The 23882-nt window shown below is 37.9% G+C and overlaps 1 protein-coding gene across 1 annotated transcript in view; it reads left to right on the forward strand.

The window, feature by feature from the left end:
* LOC145680556 (FAD-dependent oxidoreductase domain-containing protein 2-like) overlaps window positions 1-23882 on the forward strand; it is a 605718-nt gene that overhangs the window by 364482 nt on the left and 217354 nt on the right. Inside the window, exon 6 of the mRNA XM_081751188.1 lies at window positions 383-497. Within this exon, the coding sequence (XP_081607314.1) occupies window positions 383-497 (115 nt within the window). The remainder of the gene's footprint in view (window positions 1-382; window positions 498-23882) is intronic.

Here is a 23882-nt window from a genome sequence, read left to right on the forward strand (position 1 = left end):
GAATTATACTCAAATCGACCAGGACAGAATATTAAGACCATGTTTAAGATGTACAATAAGAATTAGATACAGGATTTTAAAATGATATTGTTTACTCTTTTGAGCCCAAAGAAAATATTTAGTAACTTTACTCACTTCTTTCTTTTTTGTAAGATAAAAACTGACTACCACATTCTCATACTTTGAGCAACCTGGAGGGGCAATAACCTTTTCTTCCCCTGACTACGGTCTTGCTTTGAAGACCTAATACGTCTACTTACTCGTAGTGACATTTGCAGATCTGTTTTCTCTGTATATAAGATGCAGAGAGTAGAATAATATTAGTAAAAAAAGAAAGAAAAACGCGAAAAGGATTTATAAAATATATACTTTTTTTTTTCAGGGAATTCCGCCTTCGAGACAGCTGATAGGATTTATGGCAGCACCACTCTGGTTCATATGGTAGGGAGATCCAGGGCAAGGCTTGCTTGGAGCACCCACTACGTAGGAGACTTAAGGTAAGTCTCTATTTCATTTTCTCCTACGACAAGACTTATAACGTGTTTGTATATACACTGTTGTTGCCGAGAAACCACCGAGGAAAATGAATCTCTGAATACTAGGAACAAGCAAATGGAAAAGAATCTAATAACTCACGGAAGTAAATCCTCACGATCGTTTTGTACGTAATTTCAAGCTGTGTTTTTAGTGTCTTTTAAAATAATAACTCTTCAATATTGTTGACCTTTAACGATAAGAAATGCTCATAGATGAGACATAAGTTATTCCTGTCGATTGATAAAAGGTGTCTCGCAAAGAAGGACTAACTCGGGAGAGTAATGCTTCCGGAAGTAGAAACGAGAAACACAGTTCTGATTGGTTGGCGTTATCCACTTCTTGCCACGTTGCATTAAAATTGCAGAAATCAAAGGCATGCTGCTGTCGGCCATCGTGGCCGAGTGGGCTAGCACTATATGCTAGTAATAAAAATCGCTTTTGGCGTGAGTTAAAACCCGGCCCGAGGAAAGTTTTTTTTTACATTTTTTAACGTTTTTATTACACTTATTAAATTAAAATGATATGAAAATAATACTTAAAAAGTGATTTGTTTACTTTTGTGCAGATAAGTAGTTGTAGCAGTTATGCCCTTGTACTCCATGATAATAGGGTTCGTTTTGTTCCCCTTGTACTTCATGATATAAATTTTGTTACCAACTTAAAACAACTGGCTAGGATAGCGCGTAAAACAGCTGGCTAGAGTAGCGTGCGGAAAAACGTACTTCCAGGAGTATTACTCTCCCGAGCGGGTCGTCATAAAGAACGCAGTTTTTTTTTGCCCGCCATTTCTGTTCTGTTCTAGCACTGAATATTACACGATTTTCGTCCGTTGTCTTTGTGGTTAGAAGTCACAGAACACTTCACGATGAAACAGGGTATTGTCATTAGTGCAAATGTATGACATATGTGGTGAATGTTATGCAGAGACTTCGCAAACTCTGTGGAATGTTTGGTCAACGTAATGTACCGAATAGGTCGACTGTGATAACGTTAAGCAAACATTCCACGGAATTTGAGAACAGTCTTTGCACAACATGCACCACATTTGTAATCAGTTTCCACTCTAACAATATACGGTCCCGTCACAAAGCGCTCCATTCCTACCCATACAGAAAACAGATGACGATCGTGCGCTATTCGATGCTTCGTGACAACTAACTACAACAACAACAGATGAAAATCGTGTAACGTTCAGTGCTGCCAACTTACTTGAACAGAAATAGCGGGCATATCAATAGTTGCGTTCTTTATGAAACACCCTATACCAAAGAGAGTAACAAAATAGTACGGTGAGTGTGAATCCTAAGCACTTTTCAATGATATGGGGAAAAAAATCTAAACTTAAAAATTCATGTTCTAGGACAACCATGTCATTAATTAAGATGGAACTGATATTGAAGTATACACTAATCAAACCTTTCATTATGATACCACCAAGATGCAGGACAATGAATGATTACTGAGATATAGCTCAGAGCTATGATTGACTCTTAAAATTTAATATTTGCTTAATACTACGAAGATGCTGGACACTGAATGATTACTGAGATACAGCCCGAAACTATGATTGACTTTTAAACTTTAATTTTTTGCTTAATACTGTCGATGTACAGGACACTGAATGATTACTGAGATAGCCCAAAGCTATGATTGACTCTTAAAATTTAATTTTTGCTTAATACTGTCAAGATGCAGGACACTGAATCCTTACTGAGATGTAACCCAAAGCTTTCATTGACTTTTAAATTTTATTTTTTGCTTAATACTGCGAAGATGCAGGACACTGAATGATTACTGATAAATAGCCTAAAGCTATAATTGAGTCTTAAACTTTAATTTTTGCTTAATACTAAGAAGATGCAGGAAACTAAATTATTACCGGTACTGAGATCTAGCCCAAAGCTATAATTGACTCATAAACTTTAATTTTTGCTTAAATACTACCAAGATACAGGACATTGAATGATTACTGAGATATAGCTCAAAGCTACGATTGACTCTTTAACCTCAATTTTTGCTTTAATTTTTAATTTAACTTTAAACATATCGCATATACTGTATTGTTGTCTGATTTCTTCTAAGAGTGACAGACATACCTATTGTAATTATTTGCTTACGTGTAGCTTAATGATTAAATTTCGTGCCTTTAGTATAACTGATCCCGAGTTCTATTACAAGTGCAGGGACTTTTCTCTTTCGTGTTAACCTAATATATATGTATATGTATAAGACATCTCGAGAGCTATCTGAAATAAGGGCTAAAAAACTTTGGTTAATAAAGTAATTTCATTGCTAATAGATGCACTAACACTGACAGTGCATTTATTGAGTTGAACGACTTTTATGTACTGTAAAGTTTGCACACGAGCTAGTAGTTGAGGCTGCTGTCTCGTCTCAAAAAGATGCCATAAAAGGCTGAAAGTGAGTGTAGCCTTGAGAAGTGTATGTGTTTTCAGTGACGACGCCAGCTTTACTATTTTTGAGGAGGCGAGCGAAGAGACAAAGATAATTTGAGGGGCGGATATTTTTTTGTGTGTAAAGAAAAGGATAGTTTTATATTACTAGACTTACATTAAAATGCACCACGTCTAGAGGGTAGAATTATCTTCCAGAATACACCCCCCCATTTCCACCTCTGGCGTCGTAACTTTATGTTTCTGTCGGAAGAACTCTGTCCTGTCTCATCTCTTTTCGAAAATTCTGCCTCGACTCGTCACCTAGGCATTCCTAGGAGTACACTGAGAAAAAAAATACGTAGCGTACGTAAAATCGTAAATTACATTTGTAAATCCTGTAGTTTTTGGACTTAACGTACAGCAGATATATAACTGAAAACGTATGTTTTACAATACTTTCTGTATAAGTGTTCCATCTATACGTACTTTCCGTATGAAACAATATAAGCAGTCACGATCTCACACACAAATGAACGTATATAACATATAGCTGACGATGGTAACATACTTATATGTACGTAATATAAGGAAAACTGTTAGATATTAAACACCCTGCAACGACATGATGTAACATCTAAGTGCAGTGCTTATATAGCATAGGGATAACGTATGCTCCATACTGATTTCTATAGTAAGCAAGAGAACTCCGTATATATTTGTACAATTTAGGATTTTATGATTTTATATTTCTGGACTCTCGGCATCCAAGGCCATTTACAGCGCCACGTTTTGAGGGATGACGTCCCTCGGCGAACACACTATCCGGGGAAAGGGAAGGAAGTGGCCTGGGACCTAAAGGTTAGGTACCACCCTGGCATTTGCCTGGTGTGAATTAGGAAAACCCAGGAAAACCTCATTCAGGGTGGCTGGCCTGAAAAAGCGTTTTACAATTTTTCGACCGAGTGGCCCCATCGGGAATATTTGTACAATATACCGCTGTCATGAGCATGGATTTTTCACAGTGTAGGAACAATAAATACAAGTAGATCTGTGATCGACCTAAATGCTTTTACTTTGTAATATATCTGATATAATAAGAATCGACTTCTTAGCAAGTTATTCTAACTCTCTAGACCGAAGTTCTCTACCTCTCCCATTGCTTCATGATATTGGATTCATATCAATATTCTGGTTCTAACAGAAATTTGAAACCGAGACTACACGTACCAAATGTTTAATACATTAATATTACTAATAAAATAGTGATAGTAAGTGTAAACAAAACACATGGCCTGGGATGTAAGCATAGACTATTCGCACCAAAGATTAGAGTTCTACCAGTGAGCCATCGTGCTCTTAACTGAATTTTGCTGACTCAATAAATTATTTTTATTTCATGCTAAACGATTAATTTGATTTCATTGTAACGAGACTTGGTTTTACGCTTAAAATGTGGCAAATTTTTGGAATGTTTATAATATCTTGACAATATTAATGATCGTGCGTATCTTATGAACACGAATCGTTTGAAGGAGAAGTTGAATCACCTTGGTTAATCTACGTGGTCTGTCCAATAAATGCGCGAACTGAGTTAGTAGGGTGACCTTGAGTTGAAGTTAAGCCATGCGCACTTGCTGCTCTGTTCGTACGGGACACACTTGAGCGGTAGTAACCGCCAGACTGTCGAAGCGAGCGTCCACCTATATATAGCATTGGTTTTGTGGTGTCAAGTTTTTGTTCATGTCGATTATGGATATTAAGGAACAGAAAGAACAACGAATCAACATCAAAGTTTTGGTGAAACTTGGAAAAGACTTCTAGAGAATTCATGAAATGTTGAGGGCTGCTTATGGAAATAACGTATTGAAGAAAACACCTCTTTTCAAGTGGATCAAGCGTTTCAGTGAGGACCTGAAAACTGCAAGCATGAGGAGAGGCCAGGAATACCGCCGATATCCTGTATTGAAAATATTGAACATGTGCAGTCGTTTGTGCTTTTTGATGACTGATTAACTTTTCGGATGATTGCTGATTAACTGAATTTAGGAAAATCATCTGTACACACAATTTGAAGAGAACACGTGGACTTGTTCAAAATTATGTGCAAAAATTGCCCAAAATTGCTATCACCTGACCGAAAGCTACGAAGGATCGAATGCTGTACCGATTACAAAAATTCCGTTCAAACTTCCGATTTCCTTGAAAGGATCATCACTGGTGGCGAATCATGGTTGTACACGTATCCATAGTTGACACGAACAAAAACAGGACACCACAAAACAAATGCCACATCTAGCTGTACGCTTGCCTCAACGATCTCGCGGTTACCGCTCCAGTGGGTCCCCTACCAAGAGAGCAGCAAGTGTGCATGGCCTAACTTCAACTCAAGGTCACCCTACTAGCTCAGTTCGTGTATTTATTGGTCAGACCACGTATAACTTTTTTTTTGGGTGATAAGTTACTGAATGAATGAAGATGAAACTCAATGAAAATTTCGTTCACCTCTGGTGCTTGGGGTCTCGGGTTCAAACCCTGCTCCCGCCAGGTGAACTTTGTGGTGGACAAACACCGTGTGCGTGGGTTTTCTCGGGGTTCTCCCGTTTCCTCCCACTTTCTTCATTCCACCATTTGATTCATCTCTCATCATCACAGTCTCCTTTAGCCTAATCGGCATAACCGTGGGACGTAAAACGCAAAGATTTCATTTCATTTTTCAATGAAAATTTCTAACTTTCCTAAAAATTACTAGAACTCACTCAATATTAACTTACCTTTGGCATAAAACACAATTCCTTTTTTAAGGGGCTTGTTTTACCAACCAAAACTCTTTTAAATATCTAATCACCTGTCCGACTGTTCTTCCTTACAGGAGGGAAAAAGTCTCAAGAAGTACTTGATGGGTTATCGTCAAGTTTGTTTATGATGTAGAGATTCAGAAGTTAGGAATTGAGTACCTTGATGGAGGTAGTCCATCCAATTCATACAAGGATATGACCCTCCTATGTAAAGTGTTATTATACGTAAAATTCTCCCTTGGCAATATGCAACCGAACTGTACCTAATGTCAGTTTGGTTGCATACAATCCAGTGACCAGTGGTTACAGTATTTAATATTGTAATCAAACTCCTTCACATAATGCACACGTGAAACTGCTAATTCTTATTTGATGCATTATTTTTTTAAAAGAAGAATTTCTTTTATGAATTTGAAACTACAATAAATTTCAGAATCAAGAGGGGTCCAATAAGGAAAGCGGAAATAATAGATGTATCGAGTTCGGTTTCAATAGAGTGGTAAATAAAAGGTGAAAGAGGACGTAAACAGTTCTCGAAAAACTGAGTCCCTCTATTGAAAATTTGACTTGACATGCTTGACCAATTTTTCTCGGTAAGAATCCAATATTAATACCAGAAATGATAAATCTATCACTTGCGGGTCAGTAGAAGGGTAAAAGCGGAAGTGGATCTTATTCCTGGAACGCTGAATCCATATCAATAAAAGAATTTTCGTTGTTTGTTATCGGTTTTGCTTTATGAATTTTACTATCTTTTCCGGTTTAAAAACATGAATAAGAGAGGAGATAAAATCTATTCTTTTGACGGTAATTCCTTATACAGGGTGCGGCACGTAAAATCTGCCCGTAAATTGAGTTGATTTTAGTTTAGCGTCCCGTTCGGAAGCGACGCTATATGAGACGTGGACCTACTGATTAACGTGGAATCCGAACCACATGAGCTCCCGCCGGGAATCGAACCCGGGTCTCCCACGCCAAAGGCGCGTACGCTAACGGCCCGTAAAGTGAACACGTAAAATGAAATGTAATGTATTGAATATGATTAACTACAACACATAAATGAAATGTAATGTATTGAATATGACTACTCACCTTCACAGCAGCCTTCACAGCAGGTGCTGAAAGTGTCCTCCGCCCACTTCAACACACATGTGAGCACGATTGAGGAGATTCATATATACCCTTGTCAGTTCTTGTGTTGTAATGCTATTGATGACATCCTGGATCCTGGTCTTGAGTTCTTCACTTGTGTGTGGATTTGTTTCGTATACTCTTCCCTTTAACAGTCCCTATAAGTAAAAGTCACACGTGGACAAGTCTGATGACCGAGGAGGCCACAAGCCTTTGCTGATTGTCCTCTCTGGTGTAAACATCTCATGCACAAGGGACAATAATGAAGCTGATGTGTGGCATGTTGCACCGTCCTGCTGAAAGTAACAACTGACGCTCCTCTTCGGTCAAGTGTGTATAAAACTCCTCCAGGATTCCCATATACACGTCACTGTTCACTGTCGTCTCAAAGAATATGGGCCCAATAACGCGTGTGGCGGAAATGGCACACCAAATACCAATCTTCTCATCATGCAAGGATACCTGGTGGATTGCGTGTGGATTTTCTGCCGACCAATACCGGTTGTTTTGGGAATGTACGTACCCACACAGGTGGAACCACGCCTCGTCACTCATGCTGAGCATTAGTGGATCCAAGAAACCACTGGCAACATTGCTCAACAGCCATGAACAGAAATGCACCCTCTTCTGTAGGTCAGGCTCCTTCAGTTCTTGCACAACACTTATCCGGTACGGTTTTAACTTCAGTCCCCTTAAAACACGTCTGCAACTTCTCTCACTCGCATGAACCTGTTGACTCAATCTCCTGGTTGACTTTCGAGGACTTCTTGTCATTATCTCCTCCACCTGCATCTTTAATTCAGGTGTGCAGACAGATGGTCGTCTGTTCCTGGGAGCATTTTGAACCGATCCTGTACGCCGCCATTTTTCAATCAATTCCTGAATGGTGCTTTTTGCTGGCACAGAACGTCCTGGAAATTTCTCCCGAAACAAATTCTTTGTTTTCACAAAAGATCCAGTGAGAATGAACCCTTCAACAATGGTAACACGCTCGGGTATCGAATACATTATCACACACTGACACTCACCCGGCTTAACACAACGAGGCCTTTTTCTCAACTGGTTTCGACAAGTTTCGCTGGCTGCGGCTGCACGTGACTGCTGCAGGTCACGTAAGTCGACCCGACCTCGACACGCCATCTCTTGGTAGGAAGGTAGATTATTTAAGTGTTGCCAAAAACACAATATACCAGAATATTACGACGGGCCGGTTTTACGTGCCGCACCCTGTACATACAAGTATATATTACCAATTTTGCTCTCATACATATCAACAGACATACAAACAAAGCTACTCTATAAGTCGTCCAATATTTATGCATAATGTAATTTAGAAGGCTAAACAAGGATAAAGAAAAATAACAGTGGAGGACTTGAAAATGTAAATATGGGGAAGCATGAATACAACTAGCTTATTATAACAGAAGCCAATAATTGAACATGAAAAGTAATGTAGAGAAAGGTGAAGATGAGAAGTACAATGTTGGAGATAACTAACAAGAGGAAAAGAAACCGAATAAGGGAATGACATGAGATTGTGTTGTGTGAGGAAAATGATAAGCTACTGTGGAGGAAAATGAAGAAGGGCTTGAAAATAAGTCTACTGCTGATAAGCGACACCAAAATGAATAATCTCTACTTCAAGGCGAAAAGCTTAGGTCAGAAAGTTGTACATGAATGTTTCTCAATTTATACTTCATGTTATGATCTACTAGTAATGCCAAAATTCTTATGATGATGATGATGTCGAGTAATTTTGCAGTAACTAATACTTAAAAAAAGAGGAATTTTATCTATTCCATTAAAATTGCTTTTAGCAAGATTCGTTACTGTAGAGAATTTAGATTCGCTATCATTTACATTCAAAGATTATTTTGTTTACACGTTTAACGTTACTTTTTCAGCACTGAGATCATGATAGAACGTGAAGATAAGTTTAAGGCTAAATCACTACCATACACTTAAGTTCCCAGTTTCCATAGGGAATTGAATCAAGATCTTTCCGCACTATAAACACAAGAGAATCCCTGTCCTAAGTGACCATTAAACTGACTCTAACTATAATTATTGTCTACCAAAGGCTAATATTGTCTACGAGTTTACTTGGGCAATGTCTGATCAACGCATCAGTTCTCATCTCTGGTGTTTTAGATCAGATCGCGTTACTTTTTAATAATATTGTTTTATTTAATTATTCTTCGTACAACGTTACAAACTACGTCTTTCACTTGTTTATTTTTAATTTTCTTTTCCTAGCTAATGCCGGCAGATTTATTAAAATATTAAACTACAAATAAAGGAATTAATGATGCAACATAAGAAAAAGGACCCTTCAGACCTAAATTTTATTAATTGAATTTTAATTAGAACTATGGAAGAACCAAGGGGGGAAAATGCCGGGCTCTGAGACAGGCAGAGAGCGAGAGAGAGAGAGAGAGAGAGAAACAGCAAAATGGCGTCATGATGAATGAATTATTTGCTTTAGGATTTCTGGAGAGAGAGAGAGACAGACAGACAGACAGAGAAGTAATTTATAAGAAAAAAGTCTATTAGGGAAATTAAGTAGAATATATTTTTTTCGAGAAAAAGTTTCTGTAGTTCTTCTTTCACTGCATATATATCAAATCGTTGTCGTCTTCTTTTTCGGTGGGTGGATAGGTGAGATTGTGATCGATGGGAACAAAACCCTCACTTAGCAGTCTTCGCAGCCAAACATTCTCCTAACTTTGAGATTGATCTACTTGGTTAAGAAAAAGAATTCATTCTTCCTAATCCACACAAGTAACAACTGAATGTATGAGAATTTAAGAATTTTAGATGCAATAGTTGCCTTTTAAAAATAATAGTGGACGTAGAACATATTCTTGTGGAACTCCGATAAAAGGATTAACATCGGTGGACGGGTCTATTAAAACAGTAAAGCAGAGTAGGTGGTCATTCATTTCTTTTGTAATTCGAGAGTACGTAAAACTTGAGTTGAGTTGATTTTGACTTTAACGTCCCGTTCAGCAGCGAGGCTAGGTGAGACGTGGACCTACTGATTAACGTGGAATCCGAACCACATGAGCTCCCCTGGAATCAAACCCAGGTCTCCCGCGCCAAAGGCACTTACGCTAACCGCTTAGCCACGAAGGAGCTCTACGTAAAACTTGATAAGTAATGAAAAGATAAATTGACAATTAAGGATTACAGTTTCCCAGTGAGATTAATCTGTAACATAGGAAAACTGTGCGGCTGTTGTGTTTGTTGTTTTCCTCGCACCTCTCTGGTACGCTGTCTTGGCTTGAAAGTCGTTTGTAATGGGGCTCCTGCTTGGCGCTACACACCAAGTGGGAAGTTCGGGCAGTTATTTGGTTTTTGAACGCAAAAGGCTTTTCGTGGCATGGATGTCAAAAATGCAAGTAAATGTTTAGGGAGTTTGAAAATGGTCGTACTGAAATTCACGATGAAGAAAGGGGCGGATAAAAGTCAATTTCCGACAAGATAGTCACGAAAGTTGAGCAAACCAGTGACGAGCACCTGCTTTCTAAGTTGAAAGAATATTGGGCTGGAATGCCCTTCAGCAGCGGCGATGAAATGAAATATGAGGTTCAAGTCTTTCTGGTGGTGAACTAGTATGATATGAACATTCAAAAACGGCCACGGCGCCTACAAAAAACATATCGACTGAAATGGCGATTGTTTACAAAAAATAGATAAATATACAAGGTTTAAAATTATGGAAATATTGTAGAGGACAAACATTTCATTGTATTTCTTAAGAATTATATGTTGAAAATTGGAATGCTGGGTGCAACTTAAATTCGAACCTTCATAGAAAATGCGTAACGTATTTTTTTCACAACAATCGTTACTTGGAATTCAAATAATGGTAGTTACGGAAAACTGAATGCTGTTTGTACAATTCTTCGAATATACCATGTATTTTCGAATCGAACACAAGTTTTTTGTTAGAATTTTGAGCCGAAAAATATGGAGTCGTTTGCTTTATATGGTATGGGACTGAGGGCGATCTTATGTTAATAAATAAATGAAACAAGGTCTCAATTACACTAGTAGTGACGCTGAAGATTCGGAGAATCCTTCCAGTGAAGAATACTAAGGGAAATCTGTATTTGATTTGATTTTTAATGTAGTTTTATTATAGTTCTGAAAAATACTCGTTATCTGTTATAGGTTTCTTTTTGTAATCCTTTGTTAAAAATAGGGGATAGCCTTGTATTCGGACATATACGGCATATAATAGTTTTGTTACTTGGAGCATACAGACAATACTAGTAAAACAACATCAATTTTGTGAATTTCTGTAATTACAAATGCAGTTAATAGATGTTGCATCTAACTGCATATGAAACCGTGCAAAATTATGAGAGAGAAATGTAAAGTCACAGTATTAATATGCGTTTGTTTCCTTTAGCTAAGATATTCAATTGTACAAAAAGCACAACATACTGTATATTCACTTTGTGATTTCTTTGAAAGTTTCTCAGCAAGATAGCATAATACGCAAGTGAAAATTATGAAATCCTAGCTATCAAGATACATCAAATAACAAGCAAAACCAACGTAAGCATCTTAAAACAACTTAGGAATGCCCTCAGGGATTTTCTTTTTGTGCTATTGTTCTCTAATATCATTGTGAATGTTAAATGCGAAAGTAGCGTTGAACAAAATGGAAATAGAATACAGCCCCTTATGTTTTTCAATATAAGGAAAGTAAGCAATCCACAATTTCAGTATTTATTATCCAACCAACCAATCTTTCTTGATGATTAATGAAGTCAAAGAGGAAAAAGATTATGCAAAGTATTATATATGTATTGCGTTGAATTCCATCTGGGAAAGGAAACATTAAAATACTAGCCTTTGGGTAGCTAGGGATTCTCATCACAGACCTCCGCACATTTACTTGGTCTACGGCCTCAAACCTATCATATCTATAACATGTCTCTCATCTGCAATGTGGTTCTGCGATACGTATGGCCGTCTTATTATAACAGTTGCACCCTTTTATCCTCTCACTCTTTCTTTCCATTCTAAAGGAAACATCAAATAACACAGAAACACGTCTTAAATTATTTTAAAAGCCTAAATACCAAATTTCATGTGATTAACCTTTAAGAGTCTTGAGATACGGACAGTATGAACATCTTATTTTTAACCATTGCACCCTTTCATTCTTTTTTCTTCCCTGCCTTTTCTTCCCTTGTAGGAAAATATAAACGCAGAAACATGTCTTTATTTATTTTAAACTAGTTGAATATACCCATGCTTCGCACGGGGGCTGTATTTGGAAGTCAACACCTGTGGGAGTATCATCTCAGCGACCGCGAAAACTATGGATTTGGTACTAATATTTTGGGCTTTTTTTAACTAATATTTTGGGGCTCGGATCCCCCCCCCCGCTGACTCCCGGCCCGCATCCAATTATAACTAAATTTGCAAGTCATTGCTAATGGAAGTGTCACCATTGATTTCAGCGACCGCGAAAACTATGGATTTGACACTAATATCGGTCATTTTGGATTACTTTTATAGGTCTCGGTATCTCACCCCCTCCCCGGTGACCCCCGGCCCGGAGCCGAATAGCGTGAATTTGGAAGTTAATGCGATCGGAGTTTCACCATTGATTTCAGCGACCGCGGAAACTATAAACTCGACACTAATATCGGTCATTTTCTACTACTTTTACATATCCCGTTAACCCCCCCCCTGAAAACCCCTGGTTCGACTTTTGACAGAAACGTTTAACTCTGGTCTGGAGCCTGAACCAAGGTATTCGTGACTAAAATTTGGTAACTCTCGGTCAATTTGTCTGGTTCCCAAGCCGGTTCCGGTAAACGCCCCCCTGAGACCCCCCTGGTTCGAAATTTGAAAAAGGTCTTCGTCTTCATCTGGGGCCTGGGTCAAGGTACCCCTGACCAAAATTTGGTAACTCTCGGTCCACTCGTCTGGTCTCCAGGCCGCACACAGAGAAACAAACACACAAACAAACTTTTTATTTTATTTATATTAGATTAGAAGATGAACAAGTGAGTTTTGTTTCACAGTGTGAAACCACGGTAGACTTCCAAATTATGGGAGTTCATTACTCAAACTTGAAGTAGTACATGCATAACTATTGGTTACAATAGATTAATAAACCAAAAATAGAACTTGTTCCTCGGATGTTGAATCCATATATATAAAAAAAGCCAATACTTGCTATTTCTTACTGTTTATGTTCAATGGGAGTGAATATTGAAACTGGAAATCGTTAATTTCAGCCACTTCCGGTTTTGTTAGAGTGTTGTCTTGAGACTGAATCGATTTCATAAAACGGCTTGTCGCTATCTATTACCATTCTTGTTCTATTCCTATCAATGTTGAAACCGGGAATGGTTAATTTGAACCACTTCCGGATTCAATAAAGGGTTAATGAACAAGATGGAACCTATTATTGGGATAATGAATTGATTGCAGAAAACCGCATTTCAATATAACTTACCATTTTTGCTTTGTGGAAATCTCTATTGAAATAGTTAGTAATATTAAATTTGAACCACTTCCGGTTTTAGTAGAATGTTTGAGATAGTTACGATTAGTTGCCTTGAGATAATGAAACGTTCGAAAAAACATTCCTCGCTATCTGTTACTGTTTACGTCCTAAGGAGATAAATATTGAAACCGGAAATGGCTAATTTGAACCACTTCCGCTTTGAATAGAGAGTGAATGGAGGAGATGGAAGCTATCGTTCGGACGCTGAATCGCACCCCGATATCTCTTACTGTTTTTGCTCTGATACTTATCGACTGACGAACGGACGGACACAGTCGTTCTATAGGACTTCCGACATTATGTATAGCATAGTTTGGAAGTCTAAAAAAGTCTAAATGCCGAATTTCATATCTATAACCTTAGAAGGGTTTTAGACATGACCATCATGTTTTAACAATTGTAACCCCACCTTTTTTTCTTCCAGCCTCTTTTCCGCTCTATGGAAAATACCAAAAAACAGTGAAACGTGTGTTTATTTTGAATCATTATCTTCATCATCATAGGTATCTTGCCATTATTGGGAGGTTACTTGCCGCAAGCTGAGAAGCATTCATGCTCAACGGTCTTCCTCGGGGCCGCGGTGGCTCAGTGGTAGAGCGTTCACCTCTGGTGCTTGGGGTCCCGGGATCGATCCCAGCCCCCGCCATGTGAACTTTGTGGTGAACAAATACCGTGTGCGTTGGTTTTCTCGGGGTTCTCCCGTTTCCTTCCACTTTCTTCAATCCACCATTTCATTCATTTCTCATAATCACCGTCTCCTTTAGCCTAACCGGCATAAGCGTGGGACGTAAAACTCAAAGCTTTCTTTTTTCAACGGTCTTCCGCTAACCTCTTCGTCTTCACGTACGAGTTTTTTTTTTTTTTTAATTTTAATATCGTCCATCAATTATATCCTCCTTCGCCCTCTTCCTTTCTTTTCTGCCTCCATGCCCTCTAGCACGTCGCTCATGACACGATTTCTTCTTAGCCAATGTCCTAACCAGTTTATCTTCCTCTATTCAATACTATCTAAAACTGTTCTTTACTCCCCTTCAATTCTAACACTCTCTCGTTCATTTTCCGCTCGAGTCAGCTAATTCTCTCATTTTTCTCCACACTTACATTTTGAAATCTAAAAGTCATTCATTTTTGCGTAATATCCATGTTTCTGCTCCATACACTACAATACTCCACACGAAGCATTTTATGTCTTTTTTCTTAACTCTTTAATCAAGGTGCCACAAAACAGATTTTTCTTCCTCCTAAAGGCTTCTTTCTCCATTCCCATCCTTGTCTTTATTTCACGTTCACATTTCATATCATTACTTATAACACAACCCACGTATCGAAAACTAGTCACCTGTTCTATTTTTACCCCTTCTATTTCTATATTTAACACCGACCGCTTCGTTCCGATCAGAAGTCCATATACCAAATTTCATGTCACTATCATTTGGAGATATGGATATTTTATTATAATAATTGTCACCCACCCCCATTTCTCCATCTTTCCCACAAAACTTCCAAATATCCTTTCTTTGGTCACAAATCCTATGCACTGTCAAAATTTTAAGCTGGTAGCTTAAGCAATTTGATCAAGGCGTTGATTACCCAGTTAGTCAGTGACTCATTCACTCAAGACTTCTTTCATGTATCGAGGTACACTTTTATGTATAGAGATTGTGTGCATAACAACATACATAATTACAATAAGTGAGGAAGCACTATGTTTCTGTTTAGTAGTGTATAGTACATGTTAATTCTTATTATGCTTTTAAGTTTTTTTCTATCGTATATTAAGTTTTATAATGAATTCATTTAGTGTCTTTCAAATAGTAAAGATGAGTAAAAGATATTAAGAAAACTATTGAATTTTAATTTAAATTGTAAATTGAACATTCTATGTTCACGAAACTCGGACACGCACAGTTCTTTTAAATTTGTACTTCTCATTTTTCACTTCTGTGCTGATATTTGGGCTGGAAAAATGGCCTTGTTAATATTTTAGCAATACTCGTGCTCTCCTTGCCGGTCTAGTGGTGAGACTGTGGTGTATGGGGTCCCGAGTTCGATTAGCTGTGGCAAAGCCTTGGTAGATATTGATGTATTATGGTGTTCCGGATCCCTTAAGCTGTAGGTCTACGTCTCATATGGCCTTGGCGTTAAAATGGGACTCTAAACTTTAGTAAATAAACAATACTCATATAGTTGTTCGAGCTCTACCAAATTTTGCTATTTTTGCAATATTAATGTCTATGGGTTTACCTTATATTTTTAATTTCTTGCGCATTTGTTATAATTTAACAATTATACCATTATTCTTGAGATTATCATAACATTGTTTACTATCCAATCCATTAGAAAGAAGATGATCACGCTTGCAGAAAGAATGACCCTAACAAGTTTAGTAACTATTTCCTTACCTGAACCCACATTACAATCTTGGAGTTTTCAATTGATTTCTTGCTTTTCTTTCTTTACTGCGTAATATCTTGCTTTTCATACTCAAATTACGGTGCCATTGCAGTGTTGTCCTATTTAACAACCCATAACTATTAGTGCCGCCTCCAAATTCATTTCACATTCTATTTACGCCACTGAAGTAATGAAACATAAACCCTTCTGACATTGCAAATTACAAAGTGTATTATATTGCTTAACACACTAACATGCTATATTAGTTGAATTTAACTCTGGAATATACCCACTGGAATGCTGTGGCACTCCACTAATTTGTGTTTAAATGGCGCATTGCGCGCTCTGGTGTAATGTGCTTTGTTGTGTTCTGAGTTGATGTCGCACTCTACTAGTGATCTGGCGAACTTTTCTTGAATTACATTTTTTTGTTTCTTTCTCAAAACATATAGCCTATCAAGAATCTTATAAAATATGACATATATTTACACTTTTGAGTGCCTCGTCGCTCCATGTATGTATTGCTGAGTGTCTTTCTCTTCTTTTTAGAAACTTTAATAAGAACTGTTTATTTATTTAAAAAATAACCACTTGAGGCTGCTTGGACACAAGAGCTCGTGATTTTGAAGATGCCATATATAATGTTATTGGTAAAGTAAATGATTTTATCAGTTTTGAAGACCTAAATGAAGTCGATGGTAACGTCAACATTCAGTCCACCGAAATTCAGTTTACAATAAACGGAATATTCCGTATTTATACTTATTTTTAAAATGATAGTCTTCTTAACTAGTGACAGCAATTGTGCTTTACTAACAATTGCAGCCATTTCGAAACATCAGATTAATATTGAAATAAAAACATTTCTTTCAAATTTAGTCACAAAATGTTGGGATTCTCCAGCACTCTTGTTACGGTATTTACTAAAAGGGCAGAAATTAGATATGTTTTTCAGGGTTAGCTCACGCTTTATTTCACCATAACACAATTGTTAGCTACATCGGGCTGGTTATTAAATATCATGTCTGAGATGTAAATGTATACTAAGCAAGTTTATTAAATGCAATTAAATTAATGCAAACACCCTAAGTTTAATCTAAATGAATTTTCTTATAGTTGAAGCTTAACTGAATTGATTTCTCGTACTCGAAAATGGTAAAATATATCGTTAAGCTTGTTTTCAAGATAAAATTTACATACTGTTCCAGACTTATCTTAAATCATCCCTAAGAGTATTTTTTGGTCTTTTTCATATTTTTGGTCTTGCCGTATATCATCTTCTTTGAAAAGAAACAGAAAACATTGAACTCTGTACGTGAAGGGAGAAGGATTTCATTCATTGGCACCGACTACACGTTGGCACAAAGCGTGTGGCTCCAAGGGATCACCAAAGTGTATTACTCCGAAGGAACTTGTCTATAGAGACATTGTACGTCCATTTAGACAGCCCCCCCACCTTGTCAAAATTGGACGAAAATGGTGTCAATCGTTTGTGCATCGTTTGTGCAGAAATGTGCAACACAAATTTTCGTTTGTGCAACAATGAACAATGAGCAAGAGCGAAAACAAAGTGGGGGGGCTGTCTAAACGGTAGCCCCCCCGCCTTGTCAAAATTGGTCGAAAATGGTGTCAATCGTTTGTGCATCGTTTGTGCAGAAATGTGCAACACAAATTTTCGTTTGTGCAACAATAAACAATGAGCTAGAGCGAAAACAAAGTGGAGGGGCTTTTTAAACAGTAGCCCCCCCACCTTGTCAGAATTAGTCGAAAATGGTGTCAATCGTTTGTGCATCGTTTGTGCAGAAATGTGCAACACAAATTTTCGTTTGTGCAACAATGAACAATGAGCTAGAGCGAAAACAAAGTGGGGGCTGTCTAAACAGTAGCCCCCCCACCTTGTCAAAATTGGTCGAAAATGGTGTCAATCGTTTGTGCATCGTTTGTGCAGAAATGTGCAAAACAAATTTTCGTTTGTGCAACAATGAACAATGAGCTAGAGCGAAAACAAAGTGGGGGGCTGTCTAAACCGTAGCCCCCCCACATTCTCAGAATTAGTCGAAAATGGTGTCAATCGTTTGTGCATCGTTTGTGCAGAAATGTGCAACACAAATTTTCGTTTGTGCAACAATGAACAATGAGCTAGAGCGAAAACAAAGTAGGGGCTGTCTAAACAATAGCCCCCCCACCTTGTCAAAATTGGTCGAAAATGGTGTCAAACGTTTGTGCATCGTTTGTGCAGAACTGTGCAACACAAATTTTCGTTTCTGCAACAATGAACAATGAGCTAGAGCGAAAACAAAGTGGGGGTTGTCTAAACGGTAGCCCCCTACCTTGTCAAAATTGGTCATAAATGGTGTCAATCTTTGTGCATCGTTTGTGCAGAAATGTGCAACACAAATTTTCGTTTGTGCAACAATGAACAATGAGCTAGAACCAAAATAAAGTGGGGAGCTGTCCAAATGTTAGCTTCCACCTTGTCAAAATTGATCGAAAATCGTTGGAATTGTTTGTGAATTTTTTGTTCCTAAATGTGGAAGACAAATTTACGTTTTGCGACTATGTATAATGAGCTTGAGGAGAAATAAAGTGGGAGCTGTCTATACGGTACTCCCCACCTTGTCAAAATCAATACAAAATGATGTCGATCGTTTGTGCAGCAATATGCAGTAGAAATTTTCGTTTGTGCAACAATGAACAAAGAGAAAATTGGGCTGTCTACACGGTAGGTTGCGCCTTTTCAAAATTTATCGGAAATTATTTTAATCGTTTTTTCATCGTTTATGCAGAAATGTGCAACAGATTTTTTTTTTGCAACATTGAACGATTACAAAAATAAATTTGTTGCTGTCTTATCTGGCTTTCCAATTTGCCCTAACCAGTTATGATGGTTTCAGTTGTTTGAGCATTGTTGCGTTAATAATTATTGTCAAATTGTACAATAATAAGAATAATTCTTGATTATAATTTTTTCTTTCATTGTTTAGTTGATTATTTATTTTAATTGAGGTTTGTTTGGAAATTAATTTTATTTTACCATCTTCTAATATTCTGAAATAATTTCTTGAATTCCAATCAACATTGGTAAAATGTGATACAACTGAAGTCTAGAATTGAACTTAGTAAACATAGAAATTAGAATTAAGAATAAATAATTCTTAATATTTATCGTAGTGTGTGATTGTGGGTTAAAATCTAACCCTTTCGTTCGTCAACTATCAAGAATATGTTATCGTATCAGAAAGTGTTTTAGTAATCTAAAAAAATGTTGTTCCAAGAAAGTTAACATATTCAAAGAAAATTATTTGCACAGAGGAAATTTCTCTCTTTACTCTATCGCAATATCTTCTTTACGAACGATTGACACGATTTTCGACGAATCTTGAGAAGGTGGGGGTCTACCGTTTAGACAGGCCCCTCACTGGGTTTTTGCTATAGCTGATTATTCATTGTTGCAGAAACGAAAACTTGTGTTGCACCTTTCTGCACAAACGATGCACAAGCGACTGGCACCATTTTCGACCAATTTTCACAAGGTGGGGGCTACGGTTTAGATAGGCATCATTTTGTTTTCGCCCTAGCTATTTGTTCTCTTTTGAACAAACGAAAATTTGTATTGCACATTTCTGCACAAACTTTTGACAACATTTTCGACCAATGTAGTGAAAGTGGGGACGCTAACCTTTAGACCGCCATCCACTTTGTTTTGATTCTAGCTCATTGTTCGTTTGTTGCACAAACGAAAATTTGTGCTGTACATATTTGGACAAACAATGCAAAACGTTTGACACCATTTTCGACCAATTTTCCAAGGTGGTGAGCTACCGTTTAGACAGCCCCCACTTCGCTTTCGTTCTAGCTCATTGTTCGCTGTTACGCAAACGCAAATTTGTCTTGCACAATTTTGTACAAACGATACACAACCTTTTTCGACCAATTTCGAGATGGTGGAGGTGCTACCGTTTAGACATCCCCCGCTTTATTTTCGCTGTAGATCAATGTTCATTGTTGCACAAACGAAAATTTGTGTTGCACATTTCTGCACAAACGATGCACAAACGATTGACACCATTTTCGACTAATTCTGACAAGGTGGGGGGGCTACCGTTTAGACAGCCCCCCCCACTTTGTTTTCGCTCTAGCTTATTGTTCATTGTTGCACAAACGAAAATTTGTGTTGCACATTTCTGCACAAACGATGCACAAACGATTGACACCATTTTTGATCAATTTTGACAAGGTGGGGGGGCTACCGTTTAGACAGCCCCCCACTTTGTTTTCGCTCTAGCTCATTGTTCATTGTTGCACAAACGAAAATTTGTGTTGCACATTTCTGCACAAACGATGCACAAACGATTGACACCATTTTCGTCCAATTTTGACAAGGTGGGGGGGGGCTGTCTAAATGGACGTAGACATTGTCCTCTCCGAGAAACTCATCGCTGAAGGAAGTACACTAAAAAAAAGTCCAGATTTAAGGATAAAACGAGGATAATATGCTTTCTGTTGGGAACACCATGACAAGACGATGGTGTCAATCGTAATACTTTCTGAAACATCCTTATTTCCTGTGGCGACGTACCTCAATATGTGAGAGGATCAAGTACTCCTGTGAAAACAGCAAGTACTACTCTCACTTACTGTTTCATCCAGTATTACGATTGATACCACCGCATTGTCATGGTGTTCCCAACAGAAAGCATATTATCTTAGTTTTCTTCTTGAGTCTGGATTTCGTTTTTTTTTTTTTCAGTGTACAAGGTAGATACATAAAAAAGTTCATATCCATACTATGAAAGAAGTCATAATGTGGCTACAGCTGTGTGTATTTTAGTACAACCTTCACTCCCCGTCCTCCATCGTGCAATTGAAATATTTTTATTTCTAGGCGCAGTTTTATATTGTTTATTCCTCCTAATTGAAGCATTATTTGAAGAATAGGAGAAATCATTACAAATCAATAATGCAGATTTCGCCTACTATATTGACAAAAACCATTTGAATTCCTTCACTTACAAACTTCGTTCTTATGTCACATTGCTTTGTTACGTTAAAGGCAGTTCCTGTCTCGGTTTGCATGAGGAGCAGGCATGTACACAGGAATTTATTTCGTGGGGTTCCAAAGCTTTTGGGGGATCCAAATTCAATATGGGGATAAAATATGCTAAAATTTGTATGTCACCCCTAAATTAGACTAAATTTATTTAAAAAGTTCGGATTTCGAGTGAGGAAGTCTGAACACCCACGATCCAGTCCGTGCGTAAATTCCTGGTGAGGAGTCTCTCCGACAATTGTCACTTAAAGCAAGAATAATAATGAACTCCAACACGCTTGCTATTACGGAATATAACAGAAAGCCGAGATTGGAATTACGCTACTTTTAGGAGTTTGTTTCTTGGCCTAGGAGAAGGAGACACTTCGGATTTCACGTTCTATTTTTTAACCTATTAGCCACACAACAGAAATAAAGCTGAATATCACTTACATGACTTATGACGTCGCGGCGATGTCTCAATACCAACTGATCTCGTTTATATGGGAATGTGCCGATAAATGTCTAACTGATCTGCAATGGCACAGCACTCTCCAGAGGTTCTGCTTCCATGGTGTCCCTGTGTAGCTCTTCCGAATATGATGTTAGTCGGTATCTACAGGGATTATTTTCCATTGGTGTCACTAGACCAAAATTTTCTCAAACCAACGACAAATCTTATGTTCATTCGCCATTTCTGACCTAAATGCAGGGTTAATGTTTTCAGTGGTTTGCTGTGCATAATGTCTTGGTTTGAAGTCGTAATGAAAAATCACATGCAATTGCATATTATACATAAAGCACTTGCATACAACTCTGTTGAACAGCACACCACATCTTGACTGTCTTGGTTTGCTGGACTTAGACTGAGTTTATGATGTCATACCCGTGACCCTTTAATCTACCCTATGTTGTGCTGTTAAGGTGATTTTCCATCAGACGTCAAGACGAACATTTCATTCATACCAATTTAGTAATGAATTTGTAACTGTATGCATTCAGTTAAGGAAATAAGAGTTCAAAAATCCAGACAAATGAAAGAAAAGAACATTCGTTGGATTGAGGTACATTGATGTATCGTTGTTTAGAAACATACTAATTAGCAGAAAAATTAGCGGTTTATTTGTTTACTGTTTGCCACTTTATTAAGCAATTAAATTAAGCGTAAAGATTCGTTATGAAAATAGTAATTATTTTTAAAAAAAACAACAAGCAAAAGTATTGATTTCAATGGTCATTATTTAGATTTTCTCTAATTATTTCCGATGAATAGACTTAATCGTTACCTGTATTAATGATTTCGTATATTTGATGGTCGTAATCAAATGGAAACGGTGCTTATGCACTTATGGTATGCTGATATAAACAGAGGCGAATTGGAAACTGACTGACTGATGATTCGTTGTTTGAAGAGTATCTTCTACTAGTATAAATGAATTAGATTTCTTTGAGATTAATTATCATATTTTAGTAAACCGGGTCGGAAAAGAAATATCTAAAATTGTACGTAATTTAATATAAATAAAGTAAAGAGTTTATTTGTGTGTCTGTCTGTGTGTCTGTGTGCGACCTGGAGACCAGACGAATGGATCGAGAGTTACCAAATTTTGGTCATGGGTGGCTTGGTCCAGGACCCAGACCAACACGAAGCATTTCTTTCAAATTCCAACCAGGGTAGTCTCAGGGATGGACATGTCAAAATAGTAGAAAATGGCCGATATTAGTGTCAAAATCATAGATTTTGCCGTCGCTGAGATCAATGGCGAAACTCCGATCGCATTAACTTCCAAATTCACACCATTGGGTTGCGGGCCGGGAGTCACCCGGGGAGATTACCGAGACATAAAAAAATAATCCAAAAAGACCGATATTAGTCTCAAATCCATTGTTTTCGCGGTCGATGATATCAATGGTGAAACTCCAATCGCATTAACTTCTAAATTCATCTCGTTCAGCTGCGGGCCGTGAGTCACCGAAGGGATTACCGAGACATGTAAAAATAATCCAAAAAGACCGATATTAGTCTCAAATCCATTGATTTCGTGGTCCTTGAGATGAATGGTGATACTCCCACAGGCGTTGACTTCCAAATACACCCTCCATCGCTGGGGCCAGAGGCGTTTTTTTTCTTCAAAATTCGAACCAGGGGATCTTAGGGGGCGTTTACCGGGATAGGTAAAAGTAGTAGAAACTGATCGATAGTTTTTTTTCCTTTCGTTATTCAGTTTGTTTACAAAGATATTTTATCTGACCCATACGAAGAATGGTTATTTCAGCTAGCCTATAATGAAAGCAAACTTTACGCTCTTTCTGTAAGTTTGAAAAATTAAGTTCCACTTTGAAACAAGTTCTCTGTGCAAGAGATGGCTATTTTAGGTTTAACCTGGGCTGAGGCTTGTTATTCTGAAAAGAGCTCATGTTTACAAGTCTCAATGAGGCCCATGTCATTTCAGTTTTTCACTCGTTCGAACTCGGGCATACTATCCTTAATAAGGATCGCGCCTATTTACTATATTGAACTCGCATTCACTAAAGGCTAACTATCCTCAACGGAACTTACATCCGCTCAGACTCAAGTTCTGGCTCGTCTATTAACCTTGCTGGCTTGCTATCCACTTTCAGCACTCGTGTTATTGGACCCGAATAGATTTACACATCCAATATTGGGAGAACTTAAGCTTTCAACGTTTGGTGCTGGTGGTGGAATGGGGAAAGAGAAGAATACAAGATAAGTATATATACAGGTGGCGTAACTACAATGGAGCGAGTGGAGCAGTTGCTCCAGGGCGCAAGGGCGAAAAAGAAGAATACGGAAAACTGTTCCTTATGCAGAGAACGTTTGGAAACATTTCAAAACGTACGCAATGACTATTAGCAATTAATTGGCAACAGCCGATACCGGGGGCGGATCCAGGAATTTTTGAGGGGGCGCAAGTCTGAAAAATAAACTTGAGACATTTTTCGATATTTGGTTGCTAACTGAAAATGTGGACTGTAGTGCTTCCTAATACGTATTTAACTCCGCCCTTCTGGAAGCGACATTGATGAAAGTCATGTTGTTC

The sequence above is a fragment of the Thermobia domestica genome, chromosome 3 (genome assembly GCF_964235325.1).
Source record: "Thermobia domestica chromosome 3, izTheDome1.hap1.1, whole genome shotgun sequence".
Classification (NCBI taxonomy): Eukaryota; Metazoa; Arthropoda; class Insecta; order Zygentoma; family Lepismatidae; genus Thermobia; species Thermobia domestica.